At 36.2% G+C, this 16469-nt stretch overlaps 1 protein-coding gene and 1 pseudogene across 1 annotated transcript in view; both read right to left on the bottom strand.

Annotated features, from left to right (window-relative positions):
* Positions 1 to 987, bottom strand: part of LOC145287744 (lipoamide acyltransferase component of branched-chain alpha-keto acid dehydrogenase complex, mitochondrial-like) — a 55380-nt gene extending 54393 nt beyond the window's left edge. Inside the window, exon 1 of the mRNA XM_080135509.1 lies at positions 780 to 987. Coding sequence (XP_079991635.1) covers positions 780 to 845 — 66 coding nt within the window. The 5' untranslated portion in view covers positions 846 to 987. The remainder of the gene's footprint in view (positions 1 to 779) is intronic.
* Positions 988 to 7818: 6831 nt separating this feature from the next.
* On the bottom strand, positions 7819 to 7935 carry LOC145288326 (5S ribosomal RNA; annotated as a pseudogene).
* Positions 7936 to 16469: the final 8534 nt, after the last annotated feature.

Below are 16469 nucleotides of genomic sequence, written 5' to 3'. Positions count from 1 at the left end.
AGTGTAGTATCTGTTCTTCTGCACTTCCATTTCTTGTTCTCTTTTGGTGGAGGAAGGAGCAGTAGTCCTTCACGACTGAGACAATTTTTTTTTTTTTGTACCTTTTCTCCGCATTAAAGAACGACTCTGTCCCGTAGGGAGGCATTGTAAATAGGTACAATAACGAAGAACACAAAAAGATCGCGTAAAAATTGAATTTAACTTGAATATCGTATCAAAAAAACAAAACAAAAAAAACGTAAACTGCACAAGTATCTGGCTTTGTTTTTCGCCAAGTAATCGCCTCAAAAGGTAAAATTTCAAGGGGGTGAGTCAACTAAGGGCCTACAAATTTACCTTTTTACGCACAAAAACAAAAACATGTAATATATATATATATATATATATATATATATATATATATATATATAATTATTTGCGTAGTTTAAAATTTATTTGACCGATGCGTCGATGCGATTCCTTCTTCAAATATTTGCCGATTTTAATGTTTGCATTAATTAATTTAAAAAAAAAATTAATTTTTATTGTTCTTTATTGTTGATAAACATAAAACAACGAGCAAATCGCAATTTACAAGGTTGAACTAATGACATCTTTTCAGTGTTGAAACGGAGAGGTGACACGTGCGAAAGCAGCAGCAAAAAAAACAAAAAAACAAATGTCTACAAAAATAATCTAAACACAACAAAATGGTCAAATGTAAATTTTAAAGAAAAGTAAAACTAAAAAATTATGAGTTGGTGTCCGAATCGAAAAGTATGAAATAATCGAACACTTACAATAACGGCGAGTTTTCTCAGGTTACGTTGCGGCTGTTGTAACGTGCAAAACGCCATGGACGCCATGTTTCTATGGAAGGAGGAGGAGGGCGAGGGTGGGAGGGGGGAAAAGCAAAAGGTTTTGTGTACACACACACACAGGTGCGATTTAACTGTTCGTTAAGTCCAACAATTCAGTACTCAAAGTTAAGACGCCGGAAGTAGACTCGGTTTACCTAAATATGGAATGGAAGTCACAAAGCATGAAACGAAATACGCAACCATATGGAACCCCTTCTTGTTTTATTATGAAGCAATAAAAAACAAAATAAAATAAAACTTTTTTTTTTTTCATTTCTATAAATATTTTTTTCTGAATTTTTAAAAAAAATATATACATATGAAAATATTTTATTTCAAAAGAGTAATTTCAACTTTCATAGTTTATATTTCTATAAATATTTTTTATAAATATTTAAAATATATTCATATAGAAATCTCCATATATAATATTTTGATTGTATAAATTCCCCTCTGGACAAAGGTATCGTAGGTTTGTAATAACAGATGCCACATACAAATTTATTATGTCCAGACTATTAGCCACCATCTTATGTAACTTCAGAATGACATTTTAAACACATTTATTCATTATAATAAAACCTTACATTTTATCCTGGGAGCAACATCATCACAATCGCACCATCTTTAAACAAAGTAATTCCTATTTTCCCTCTAAAATAAAACCGCCAGTCATCATCAGGAAGAAATATACACATTATACCTATATTGTCCCGGCACCCTTCATGTACCTCTCAGTATGGGCCAATAAGTCTTCTGTGCATCATGAGTAAGTTGCTGGAATCTGTGTTAAAGACAGAAGTAATCAACCATCTCAACAAATAATAACCTTCTTAGTGACACTCAATATGGTTTCCGTTCTGCTAGATCTACAGCATATGTGCTTACAGTTAAGTCTCATAGGATTAGCGAATCTCTCGACAGAGGCAACCTTTCTAGGGCAATTGCTCTTGACATATCAAAAGCCTTTGATAGGGTATGGCATAAAAGTTTACTTCACAAGATCTCCAGCTACGGTATAGCTGGAAATGTCTTCTCAATTATTAAATCATTTCTCTCTGATAGGTTCATAAGAGTAGTAGTTGATGGGCAAAAATTAGAAGCTCACAGTATTAATGCTGGAGTCCCTCAGGGATCCATCCTGGGCCCAACACTTTTCCAGATCTACATTAATGATCTTCCAAATTACATCCTTACATCATTTGTAGACATTTATGCTGATGACACTACTATCTATGGTAGCACATCTAAGACAGTAAATGACCAAGTTCTCTCCGATTCTCTCTCCTCTGATCTTGATCACGTTGTACAATGGGGAAAGGAGTGGCTAATTACTTTTAATGCATCTAAAAGCAAGCTTCTATCTTTATATCATCAACGTTCTGATCCTCATCTGGCATCAATTAAAATGAATGGCTCTCGTCTTGGGAAGGCCTGAAGTTTTGACAAGCTTCTGGGCTTGACCATTACTCCTGATCTCAAATGGAATACGTACATCAAATCTGTTGCCAAGGCCGTTGAAAAAAGGGTGGGATCCTTCTATCGATCCAGTAGATATCTCACTGCTGATGCAATTCTCTATCTATATAAGAGCCAGGTACGTCCAAGTATGGAATACTGTTGCCACATCTGGGCAAGAGCTGCTAGAAAGGACTTGTGCTGCCTTGATAGAGTTCAAAATAGACTTTGTGGCCTCGTGGAAGATGTCCTTTTCTCTTCGCTGCAAGCTCTATCTCACAGAAGAGATGTTATGAGTTTGTCTCTGTTTTATCATTATTTTCATGGAAAGTGTTCAACTGAGCTTCAATCTATGGTCCCCCCTCGCCAAACTTTCACAAGAAACACTAGACTAGCTGAAAACACTATCAATAATTCCCCCCACTCTTTATCTGTGCCTAAACCTAAACGTAGATTCCATGATCAAAGCTTCTCTCTTTAGAACTGCACGCCTGTGGAATTGTCTTCCGTTTTCCTGCTATCTTCAAGTCCAACGTGAACAAGTTTCTGATGAGCCGTTCCACTTAGGTTAACAAATTTACCGAACTTCCATTACTATCGATTACTATATTGCCATTTTGACTACTGTACACTCTTTAACCCTTATCCTTGAGTGGCCTATCGGCCTTGATAAGTGGTGACGTCTATGTTAAAAAAAGAAACTGGATCATAAACTCATAGACATACCATTATCTTTCCATTTCCCAATTCAAAAATAATTTCTTCCTTCTAATATTCCGGCAATTCTCATTGGCTGAGAGCTGACAAATCGATTATTCTGGAATTCACATCTTATTACAAAAACAGACATGCCAGACCTTTTCAAATATGGCGGCTATCTCTACACAAGGCAATCATTAAAAAAAAAAATTAAACCAAATACAACTATAATAACCGATCATGATTAGAAATTTAAGTACTGATACACATTAACACTGCACAACTACACCCCCCTCCAAAAAAAAAAAAAAACAACCCTGAAACAAAAATATATTTATGGGTACCAGTGTTCACTTTTTCACTTTCACATAATGTTTGGTTCGATAAGCTGCTCAGAAAGTGAAAAAGCAAAAGTATTTTTGTTTCCTTTTTTTTTCTATACCTATGCACACATTTACACTGTGCAGTTATTGCCCCCCCCTCAAAAAAAAAAAAACTTGGACCCAATATTTTATGCAGGTAGGTTAAAAACTCAATTACTTCTTTGCTATACTGTTTGCTTTAGACCAGTTGTTCTTTTTTTTTTTGAAAAGATTCCTACCTTAGCTCCACCTCAACAGTTTTCTTTAAAATAATGACTTTTAAAGGTTTTTCCACTATGCTGATTAAGAAAATCTCATTTATATTTGGCATATACAAGTAGTTTTTGTGCCCTTTAAACCACTAGCCACCAGATTTGTACTCATGAGCAAAAACAAATCTAATTCTATCCGACCAACACCCCCGCCCCCATTTTTTTTACTGGTTCATAGTATTTGCGCATGGGGATCTTGACAGCAATTATCATAGTTAAATTTAGGGCAAATATTTTAGCAACCAACCACTCCACTCACAAAATAGGGTGTGTATTCCGAAAGCTGTTCTTGATATGAGAAGGTTGGAGGTTGAGCAACTATAACAACAGCTGTACTTTGATTTTTTTATGGGGGGGTGGGGGGGCAATACTTCCACCGAGCAATGCCGGTTAACAGGTCCTGCTCGTAATTTAAAATTTTCACAAATTTTATAATTTTGTCATAAATAATGCATCATAAAACAATGTAAGTACCTTCAATTGAATTACAAAATCAAAGCTTCCTTCATTATTATTCCACTAAAAAATTCCAACAGTACTTTATACAAATGTTTAAAATATTTTTTTTTTGTGACAACATAAGAAAAAACTTTCATACATTATTTATGACAAAATTTTATTTATTCATTTATAGGATGCAAGTCTGGAGGTCACCAATTTATTTGATGTGTTTTCAAATTCACGGCAGAGTTGCCAATTGCAGGATATATTTTAGCAGGACCATTTAAGGTAAATTTAATGGGGTCGTCGATCCATAGAAAGGGTTACCAACTTACATCCCATAATAAAGAAATAAAAATAAATTTAGGAAATAAATTCTGGAAAAGACGGCACTCGACAAAGAACACAAAATCGCTGCATTAACATGAAATAAACAACATATATTTACGTGTTAGGAATATTAATTTATATTGTTCCAACGTAAGTGTTTTCTTGGAACCAAAAAATCAGCAAATTGCGATTGAACAATAAGAATAATAGCAGATTGATCAATTTAATAAAAAAAAAAATAAACATTCAGGCATAAGCGGATTGTTTATCCAGACTTATCATGGTAAATCACGCTTGCAACTTAAAGGCTGCGTATCTGTATCTTTGGAGGTTGAAAACTCTGGTCTTTCAAGAGGTTGTATGATAATGAAGGATTATTGAAGTGACGATTTTGTGAGTATGGCACAAGGCTTAAAATTACTGATTTTTTTTTAATGAGAGAACCACACGAGGGCTTAAAATCCATGTGCCTATTTTTGCGAGAAACAGTCCATAAATCATATTAGCGAATACGTGTGGGTTTGTATCATAGGAACAGTAGTTTGAAATAAGAATATTCAAAAGGTTTGAGTTTTGTGGCATTCTCGGCTAAAGAGGAATAAAAGACGAATCAAATGAGGTATAGGTTGTTTAAACAGTTACATTCAATTTAGCTTAAATTTGTGGTTTTTTGAAAAAATGAGAAGTATGGACTTTCTTTTTGGAGCCACTGTATATATATATATATGGGGAAATGTTTATTTAATTATATTTCACTTTTTATTTATACCAATCCTTTAATTTATAAAGCTCAATGTAACTACAGAGTATATATAAATAAATGAAAAAGTCTATATTTCAAATTTCAAAATGTTGACCATCTTACCGTTTATTTCTTTAATGCATAATTCTTGACGGAACTGCAGCACTGAACCATTCATGCAATTATTTTCAGGAGAAAAAGAACTTTTCAACTTTAGAAGAAAGTAAAGGAATATGGGCAATTATATACAGGGTGCAACGATAAAATTGTCGCCATAGAAAAGACATGATTCCATTTCCGTTTGATCAAAACCGATTTTCATTTTTTTGTTGCAGACCATCTACTAGTTGATCAGTTGTGTACAAATCCCAAGAGTGATAGGAGCCTTCTATCATGTCTGAAAGTGACACATGTTTAATAAGTGAGATCGGAGATGCACCACTGTACAACTCGGGCTCTCTACCGATCCAAGTTATGACAACAGGACCATTGCCAGCACTCTCAAAATGCAAATCTGGACACTTGAGGGCACAGCTCAATGAAGTTTCCAGCCATGGTTATGGTCTTTGGTGTGGCTTTATGTGAGGACTCCATCATACCACCTCATATCTTCAAAATTAGCTTGAAAGTCAACACCAAAGTGTACCTGGATGTGTTGAAGAGTGTGGTGATCTCTTAGTGCAATCAGGTGGCTGCAGGCAGACCCTGGGTGTGGCAGCAGGACTCGGCACTGACCCACAAGTCCAAAGGCAACAAGGCTTGGCTTCAGAAGGAGTGCTACGACTTTGTACCCTTCTCTTAATGCCCACCTCCTTTCCCCTCCTAAACCCGCTGAACTACTTTATTTGGTCATATGTCGAGAACATCACCAACATGACCTCCCGCAACACCAAAGCCAGCCTGATTGCTGCTATCCGCCGAGCTTCCGCCGGCACTCGTGGACAAGGCATACTTCCAGTTTCGAACCCATATGAATAAATGTCAGCTCTATTACGTAATTAAGTTACAGGAATTGATTTTTTCAATAAAAGTTTTAAAATAAAGCTGTAGTATTGTTTTCTTTAGGGTGACAAATTTATCGTTCCACCCTGTATATATTTAACTTTTGAAATCAATACTATATATTGGATACAATATAATAATCAATAGAGGATTAGCTCTATAATAAATATGAAATCTGCATCAATTAATATATCATATTTAAGCATCATACTTTATGACCGGCCAATACAGAGTTTTCTCCTAATCTATATATACTTGCAGGACCTGTTAACCGGTGTTGCCTGGAGGAAGCATACCCCCTTGTAAAAAAATTAAACTACAGTTGTTGTTGGTGGCCAACCCTCAACCTCCCCATGGAGAGAATGGCTTTCGGAATAGACACTCCAGTTTTTTTTTTAGGGGGAGGTGTAAAAATGTTTTCCTCAAATTTAACCTTGATAATCGTTGTCAGCATAGTCACATGGAAAGACTTTAAACCCAAAAAAAATTGGAGGGCGGCAGTGTTAGTTGGAAAGAAGTAGATTTGTTTATCGTGCGTGCATACAAATCTGGCGGCCACTGAATTACAGTGCATAATACAGGTCTTTATGTCTCAAAAAGTGCTAGCCTCTGCAATATTTAAATGAGATTTTCATATTCAGCATAGTCGAAAACCTATAAAAGTCGTCAATTTTAAAGAAAATTGTGGAGGTGGAGCTCAGGTAAAAATTTACCTAAAAAAAAAAAACAAAGTTAATGTCTGTGCAGTGTCAAGAAAAAGAGAATTAAACAAAAGAAAGTATAATTGGTAAGAAAATATATAAAGAATAAGTGTTTCCATAGGCAATGTAATTTAGTTTAAAACCTATTTGCATAAAATATTGGGGCGTTAACTTATTTGTAAGAGGTTGACACGATAAGTAACATGATTGAAGCCTAAGTAATCAGTGGAAAATACATAAGTAATTAATATGATTCACAATAATAGTCAGTCGGAGCTTCTAATCATTGCGCTATCCAGCTGCTGCTGTGCAGGTAGTGAATTAACAATGGTATAACATTGTCCAAATGCCTAAGCTCGGTTAGTTTACACAAAGAGCATCACTTAATACGCTAATGGCAGTTTGTTTATCACTTCTCAATATGCTCAACCCAAGATAGGGAGCATTATAGTCATCCATATACAGTACTGTTTTGCTGTATCATAGCTCATCAGTGTGGCTAGACAAGCAACTACCTCAAGCCAGGATCGAAACTTGACCGCTCAAACGACAGTTGGAGCTTCTAATCATTGTGCTATTTGGCTGCTGCTATACGGGTAGTGAATTAACAATGTTTTAACATTGTCCAAATGCCTAAGCTCAGTTTGTTTACACATAATCAGAAGGAACCATATCTGGGTTATCACCGGCGATTTGCCTGCTCTACAGAAAATAAATTAATTAAATTAAAATACACTATTTTTATAAAATTTATGTTGATTGTTTATATTAAAAAAAAAAAAAAAAAAAAAAATGGCTTCCTTCAGTCTTGATATACTATGGATACACACTGTAAGGGTGCCTGTGCGTGAAATTTATGTGGCAAGAGTTGCACAATCTCCAACCACACCTCTCCTGAGTCAACATTGTTGAACACCAGTGGCAAGTGGAGGTTCAGAACAACTAGAAACAATGCCGAGATAAGCGGAAAAAAACATACAGCACCTAGAATTCCCAAATGGTCACCCATCTGGTACTAGCCAGGCTCAACGTTGCTTAACTTCGGTGATCTGACGAGAACCGGTGTGTCAACGTGATTATGCCGTGGAATTGTTTATTATAAATTGTTATAGTCAAGATGGTCTGTTCTTTTTAATTCCCGGTTCCTACTGTCATTTGGCATGAGACAAGAAAGCTATTCTTCCCATGTTGAAAGGGGGGGGGTGCTTTCACGTTATCTGAAAAGATAATCATTTTTGCTTATCACAATCGTCCCATCTGCGGTGAGTAAATCAGAAGTAAAAAAAGTTTGAGACAGAGGGAGCTTTAAAGAAGCTATGTTTTACTAAGAACAAAGTAGGGAACGAGTCGCTGTGAGTCTGCAGTTTATTTAAAAGTGAAGAAAAAGGAAAAACTCAAGGGAAGTTACTCACTTCCGAAGATTATAAACGGAAGTTAAAGAGTTCTTTTTCTTTCAGCACAAGTAACAATCTATGAGTATAAATTTTATAAAAATGGTGTATTTTAATTTAATTAATTTAATTTCTGTGGAGCAGGCAAATCGCCAGTGATAACCCAGATACGGTTCCTTCTGATTAATGATTATCTTTCTTAGTGTGTTTTGGCAATGAGCCATTGCTCCATGATAGTGACAGCTGTATAACGAGTCTGCTTCACTTTAACCGTGTCACTACATATCAAATCTCAGACCCACATGTTGTCTGGTACCGTGGCAGGGCCAAACACAAAAAAAGGCAAGAAATAAAAGTCCGACTCAGCATTTCTTTAAAAGTGCAAATGAAATTTATTTGTGGTTCTTCCAAAATAACGCATTTCATTATTTTTCAAAAATCTTTTTGCACACACGTTTTACAATGCTCTACCATATATGTGCTTTTTTAAAGTCTCTCTCCCCGCCACCTTACGCTCGCCTTAGCCAGTGCTTTCTTGCCCTCAATTTCACACGTCCATCTTCCGCGGCATGCAACTTTCTTCTTTTCTTGACTATATTGTGTATTTTTCTCTCCTTTTCTTGCCACAAGCTCACGCACACTTGCTAATTTGCATAATCGCTAAAACGGCTGCTAATATTTTCAGCTATCCTACAGCTGCTGCTGATTTTCTTATACACGCACCATACATGCTATGTTACAGTTGATTTGGTATCCCTACTAAAAAAAGTTCCATGATTTGTTTGTCGCCATTTCAATATTCTTTAAATATAATAAATAAAAATATCCGTAAACTGTTTTTTATACATAAATATGCTTATTTGTAGCACTGATGCTTACATCTTGGTGCCCAAATCTAAAATACTTAACCTTGTTTATGTACAACCAAATGTGCGTAGGCCTGAATTAATAAAAACAAATTATATTTTGGACCAATCAGAGGATTTTCTGAATTTATTCGAAATGGCCTTTCTGAAAGCCACCTCGACCCTTTAAAAAGCCAGATTTTCCTTCAATAACTAGTTGAGCCTGAATCCCTGGACCGGTGTCATTCAGCACTCTCTATTGGGTCTTGAGCCTTTTGCAATGCCTCAACTCAAACATTAGCAAATACACAGAACGCAATTCATTGATTCATTATCATCTGCCAATCTGTATAAACTTACTCATTGAAATATTCCCACCCTTTCTCATTAAACTTTTCTGTAATTCAGAATCTTAATTCATTGTTCTAAAGGAGAAAACTATTTTGCTAAAAATTGTCTGAACGATTCACCAAATATCCTAAGTTGTTATGATTTTCCTCAAAGTTGACCATATTTTTTTTTTTTTTTTTGAAAGCATAAAAGCCATTTTCATTCATGAAATTGAAAAAAGGGAAACAAAATCTCATAGCTTAAAGGGAAATAACTCATACATTAAATGAAACTTACTTCCATTTTTAAACGCAGCTGATGATGAATAATTAAAAAATAAATGTAAATTAAATTAAAAATAAATTAAATCAATCAACTTTATATAATATTTCTAAATAGAATACTTAAAACAATTTTATTTCTGATTTCCATTAAAAATTTAGAGCTAATTATTTAAACAAATTTTCTTTAATGTAATATGCAAATGAGAACCTATTGAATGTTGATTCCTTTTAAATAAATAGTGTATAAAGAATTTTTTTTTTTACACACGATGGTCACCACTTATCAAGGCCCAGAAGCCACTCGGGGATAAGGGTTATTGCAAGTACAGTACGTTAGTGTGGAGATTTATTGAAGTGTTTACTTGAGGTGGCGGTTCATTAGGAATTGGTTTACGTTGGACTTGAAGACATCCAGGTTGTAGTCAGGTGGGAAGCAGGCAGACGGAACAGAGTTCCACAGGCGTGCAGTTCTAAGAAAGAAGCTTTGTTCATGGAATCTACGTTTTGATTTAGGCACAGATAAAGAGTGGGGAAAATTTTTGACAGTGGATTCAGCTAGACGGGTGTTTTTCGTAAAAGATTGGTGAGGGGGGACTAGAGATTGGAGTTCAGATGAACACCTGCCATGGAAATAACGATAAAACAAAGACAGGTTTGCAATGTCTCTTCTGTGGGAGAGAGGTTGAAGGGAAGAGAAAAGGGCATCCTCCACTAAGCCACGAAGTCTATTTTGTACTCTGTCAAGGCAGGATAAGCCGTTTTTAGCAGCTCCTGCCCAGATGTGGCAGCAGTATTCCATCATCTATAAGAGCCAAGTATGCCTTAAAATGGAGTACTGTTACCACATCTGGGCAGGAGCTGCTCAGTATGCCCTATCCTGCCTTGATAGAGTTCAAAACCAACTTCAAAACCTAATAAGTGATGCCCTTTTCTCTTCCCTGCAACCTCGTCCTCACTGAAGAGATGTTGCCAGCCTATCGCTGCTCTATCATTATTTTCATTACAAGTGTTCAACTGAACTCCAATTTTTGTTCATGGGATCTGCGTTTAGATTTAGGTACAGATAGAGAGGGGGGAAAATCGTATATAGTGATTGTAGCTATTCAAGTGTTTTTTTTTTGTAAAAGTTTGGCAAGGGGGTGGGGACCATAGACTGGAGTTCAATCAAGCACTTGCTATGAAAATAACGATAGAGCAGAAATAGGCTCGCAACGTCTCTTCTGTGAACAAGACAAGAAAAGGATATCACCTACTAGGTTTCGAAGCCAGTTCTGAACTATCAAGGCTGGATAGGGCTTGCCGGTCAGCTCCTGGCCAGATGTGGCAACAGTACTCCATTTTAGGGAGTATCTAGCTTGATAGAGTCCAAACCGGCTTTGAGACTTAGTAGGTAATGCTCTTTTCTTTTTCCTATAAACTCTTTCCCCACAGAAGAGACGTTGCGAGCCTGTCTCTGTTCTATTGTTATTTTCATAGCAAGTGCTCGACTGAACTCCAATCTATGGTTCCCCTTTGCCAAACTTTCACTAAAAACACCGACTAGCTACAACCACTATATACGATTTCCCCCACTCTCTATCTGTGCCTAAATTTAAACGCAGATTCCATGAACAAAACTTCTTTCCCAGAAATGCCCGCTTATGGAACATTGTTCGACTGTCCTGCTTCCCGGTTGAATACAACATGGTAGCCTTCAAATCTAATATAAACAAGTTCTTGTTGAGCCGACCCCACAAATAATAAAATTCTACCCCAATTTACACCTTTAACGATTACTACATCACCAACTTACATTCATTAACCCTTATCCTCGAGTGGCCTTCGGACCTTGATAAGTGGTAACTCAAGTAAAAAAGTATTTTAAAAAATCATGCAGGAATGGAAGTATGTTTAAGTCCGTTTTTAGTATTAAAATCTATTTGTGAAACAGTGTCCCTCTTGTATATATTAAGTTGTGAACAAACAGAAAGGAATACGACTTAATTATAATAGATTACTACTACTGTTATAATTGCTGCTACTACTACTACTACTACTGCTGCTGCTGCTGCTGCTGCAGCAATTACGATTACAATTGTTGAATCGTGTTTATCATTGTTTTTAGTAAAGGTGAAAAAAAGAAAAAAAAAAAAGCAAAAAAAAAAGCAGGGTCGGCTGTTGTTTCTTGAAGACAAATACCGCCCCCCCCCTCTTTCTTTTATTGCCAACTTTATCTTTGCAATATACTTGGCTAGATATCAGAATTAGGTATAATTCTGTTTGGTTCCAGGAGGCCATCTTGCCAGGCATTACATCCTCCTTCTGGAGGGAGGATTGGTTTATTTGCCGGTCTCTTGGAGTCCTTCCACTCCCTCAAGTGATCAAGGCCAATTATATACTCATTTAGAACGTTCACTTCCCTTTAGAGGAGTAGGGAAGTTGGATCATCCCTCTATAAGAACTGACCTTGTGCCTAACATTGATGTAGTCGCGAGGGGGGGGGTATATACTTGGGTTCAAAAGAAAACGCGGAAAATTCTCAGAAAACCAGACTAAAGTTAAAAATAATTTGGCATTATTTGAAAAAGTGTTTTTTTTTTTTGTTTGTTTTTTTTTTCTTGGTGCTTACTAAGATATTAAAAAAAGAAAGAAAATGGTCTTTTAAGCAAAAACAATATTACGTACTTAATTGCCATGTTGAAAATAGTAATAGATAAAACAATAATTACGAAAATTCACCCAGTAGAAAGATTATTGTACACACAATAACCCTTAGCCCTGAGTGGCCTTCGGGCCTTGATAAGTGGTGACCCGCATATATGAAAAAAGTAATTTTTATGGAAAATTGGGTAAACTGCATTTTTCTTAGATGTTATAAAGTAGACTGTGAAGAGTTCCTACACCAGGGACATAACCCGAAATGAAAATTTTAGATTACATTTTAATGGCGACCAACATTTTAGCCTTATAGCGATAGCTTTTTTTTTTTTTTACTAAAAACACAATAGCAGTTGTTTCTACCCAATGAATTTCCGTAATTTTCCGATATTACCATTTTCAACATGACAATTAAGTATGTAATATTGTTTTTGTTAAAAGTGATATATTTAAAAAAAAAAAAAAAACAAAAAAAACAAGTACCTTTTTCTTTCATTTGCCTTTTTTTTTTTTAACACCTGTTCGTTTGATACTTTGTTATTTTTACTTTATTTTCCTATCTTTTAGTTGAAATGATTGATGAATAAATGAGCTGAGTTTAAAACAATGGCGCGCGTTTCCCCTTGGACGCACATACTGCCAACTAACCCAACAAGAAGCAAAATCCTACCACTACACAGCTGAGGCCCCTAGATGCCAAAAAGCCTTCTACTCTAACAGTTTCTTCTTTCGGCTGCCAGAATTTGGAATTTCCTCCCTGTTTCCTGACTGTATTAAACTGCAGAAGTTTAAGTATACGGTGACCAGACATCTCAGTGCTCAATTGCTCTCAATCCCCAGTAGACATACGAGGTGCCTTCAATAAGTTTCAAGACTTTTTCTGTTTTCGTATGGGCACTTTTATTGATAGTACATGAAACTCTAGTCCCCTTCGAAGTAATCTCCCTTGGCTGCAATGTACTTATACCAATCCAACAATTTCTGGGAGGCTCCATGGAAGTCTTTTTGTGTGAGCATGTCAATGACCCTTGTACAGCTTCTTTAATTTCCTCAATTCTCTCATAACAACAGCCTCTAAAGTTTTCCTTCAGCTTAGGGAATAACCAAAAGTCACAGGAAGCAAGGTCTATACTACAGGGAGAGTGAGGAACTGTGTTGGTGTCCATTTTGGTCAAATAGTCTGTGACAAAGATAGAGTTGTGGCCTGCACCCTTAGGACAAACTTCATGCAAACTTTCCACATATGTGTGTACAGTTCCCACACTGACATCAAACTGTGCACTTATTGTCTCTTTTGGCACACAAAGGTCTTTATACATGAAATTCTTTATTTGTCCAATTAACTCTAGTGTTCTGACTTCCTTACTCCTCCCACCCATACATCTCATCATCCCTCAAAGACTCCCTGCCTTCCTTGAATCTCTTATGCCACTCAAAAACTGATGCTCGATTCATGCAAGATGGTCCAAAAGCAGTCTGAAGCATTCCATACATCTGTAGCATTTTTGCCAATTTTAAAATATAATTGCATATCGTTCTTCTAAAGTGTCCTCACATCCAGATTTGCAATTTTGAAATTCACCGGCTGTTACAATCAGGCTTTAGTAGGTGTATTCCGATTACGGCTGTAGCTGTTCATTTGAATCTGAAATCATAAAAACGAGAATAGTCCATTTTTATTTCGAAGGTGGGTATAGAAATATATGTTAAAAAAAAAAAAAGAAAAAAAAAAAAAAAAAAAAAAAAAATTGAAACCGTAAAATAAAGTTTTTATAAATAAATGTTCTCACATACCTGTACATTGTAACCCAATATTTTTAATGTAAATTTAACAGATTTTTTTATTTTTATATTTATTGAAAATCATGTTAGAATTGTAAGATATATCCACCATATTGTTTTAACGTTTTGGTTGGTTAGAGAGATTGCTGACATGCGTTTTTCTCAGCCAATCAGATTATGGCTAGGTTTATGCCTTGCATCTACACCAATTTAGTTAATCAAATGTGTTTGGAATATTCCACTTACGTTTGTAGGTAAGCACAAAATGATAATGGCCGAAGTGACAAGAATAATAATATAAAGATTGGTCAGTCATCTCATAAGATATAAAGCAATGACATACTGAATTTTCAAGTCTGCAACAGTTTTAAATGCCTGTACAAAAAAGTTTGGAAAATTATTGAAGGTACCTTGTAATCCCAAATAGTAGCACCTTAGTTTCAAATGGTCATATGCATTGTTTGGTGTGAAAAAGAGCTTAGGAGTGTTTTCTTGTTAGCACCCCTAATAAAATAATTAGTTGTTGAACACAATATAAGATTGTTATAATCAAGATTGTCTGCTGTTTTTGACTTCCGGTTTCTAATGTATTTTGATGGGTAATGTTGAAATTCGACTGAACACCTGGGAATAAATAAATACAACACAAAAGTAAAATAGAACATATATTGAGAACAATTAACGAAACCCTTTTTAAAACAAAACAACAAAAGGATTTATTTCGACAGCAGAAAGTTGGACTGTATCTGGGTTGAGAAAGAAGATATAGAATGTTCTTTTAGGTCTGTCTATAAGTTCTTTGTGTAGTCTCAGGTTGGCAGCAGTTATTTTCAGTGAAAATTATCGATACTGGAATGTCAGGTGGACAAGGATGAGAGATAAAGATGCCTGGCTTCTCTGCTGGTCAGGTTCTCTCTGCTGCCTCACTGGTTCCTAAAAGGAGCTAAAGAAGTTCCTTGAGGGGGGGGGGGACAGATGAATCAATGCACCCCGCTAGCTGATTGGTCAGTGTGTGGCTGAATCACTCAGTGAGGAGGGATGGGGTTGTTGATTCACAACAGAAAATAGATCACTTTTTTAAAATTCCATTTTCGCCCCAAACAAGGCACAGTACCACTTTGATGTAGAGGGTTACTATCGGGAACATAAGTTGCAGGGATACAATGTAGGGAGATGAGCAGCAAGATAAACTTCTGCATGTCAGTACAGTTGGGAAAGCAGAATCCTGGAAGGGATTTCCAAAATCTAGCAGTTCTGGGGAAGAAACTATTGGAGTAGAAGGCTTTCTTATATCTAGGGATCTCTGTGAAGGGGTGGGATTTTGCTGCTTGTCGGGATATTCACGCCGAGGGAGTACAAGTGTTTGCAGTTCGTCGGAGCATTCACCATTAAAGTACTTGTAGAATAGCCCAAATGTGACAATACTCCATACATGGGCGAATGGTGGCCTTATAAAGGTACAGGATACTTTCAGGCGTAAGTAACTTTCTAGCATGGTAGAGAGAGCCCACCTTCCTCGCAATGCTCTCAATGTATATGCTCCAACTCATGTTCCTTGTGAGCATTAAGCCAAGGAGTTTAAAGAAGTACTTTTAGGTAATGTCTCTTTAGCCATTGGTGGTTGAGAAGGTTCCCTGTAATTATTGAAAGAAACAAGCTTAGTCTTGGCAGCATTGAATGTGACCATCCATTTTTGTCCCCATTCCACTACAGATTGGAGGTTTTCCTCTAGTGTTTCTGCCATTTCCTTAGATATGTGTTCATTTGTTTTCCCCTCATTCCTGTTATAGAGCATGGTTTCATCAACAAATATACCCATCTCAGACAATTTTATCAGAGGTCATTTATGAATATTAGAAATAATAAAGGTCCAAGGATAGACCCCGGAAGTACTCCCGCATTAATATCATATTGTTTAGATGTACGACCATCCAGGACAACTTGGATTCTTCTCTTAAGAAGGATTTAATTATGTTAAGTATTTGTCCAGTAATACCATATGATCTGATTTTCCTAAGAAGATCATCGTGTCATACCCTGTCAAAAGCCTCAGATTTATCTACGGTTATTGCTCTACCCTCCCCTGCTTTGTCCATTTTTTTTTTGTATATATGTTCAGAGATTACAGTTAAGATATCTGTTGTAGAACCGGCTTGCCTAAATCCATATTGTTGGTTAGTCAGAACTTGAGCAGCTGTAAGATGATGGACTAGAGCTTGGTTAATTCAGGACGCAAATATTTTGGTCAAAAGCGGGAGAAGGCTAATGGGGGCAATAATTTAATAGGTCAGTTCTTTGGCCAGAATTCTTGAAAACAGATGCTACAGAAGCAGTTTTCCAGCAGTCAGGAAAGC

Source organism: Euprymna scolopes, chromosome 11, assembly GCF_053919585.1.
Source record: "Euprymna scolopes isolate OS-2025 chromosome 11, ASM5391958v1, whole genome shotgun sequence".
In the NCBI taxonomy this organism is placed as follows: domain Eukaryota; kingdom Metazoa; phylum Mollusca; class Cephalopoda; order Sepiida; family Sepiolidae; genus Euprymna; species Euprymna scolopes.
Note: the sequence above shows the minus strand (reverse complement) of the source record. Positions and strands in the feature narration are given on the sequence as shown.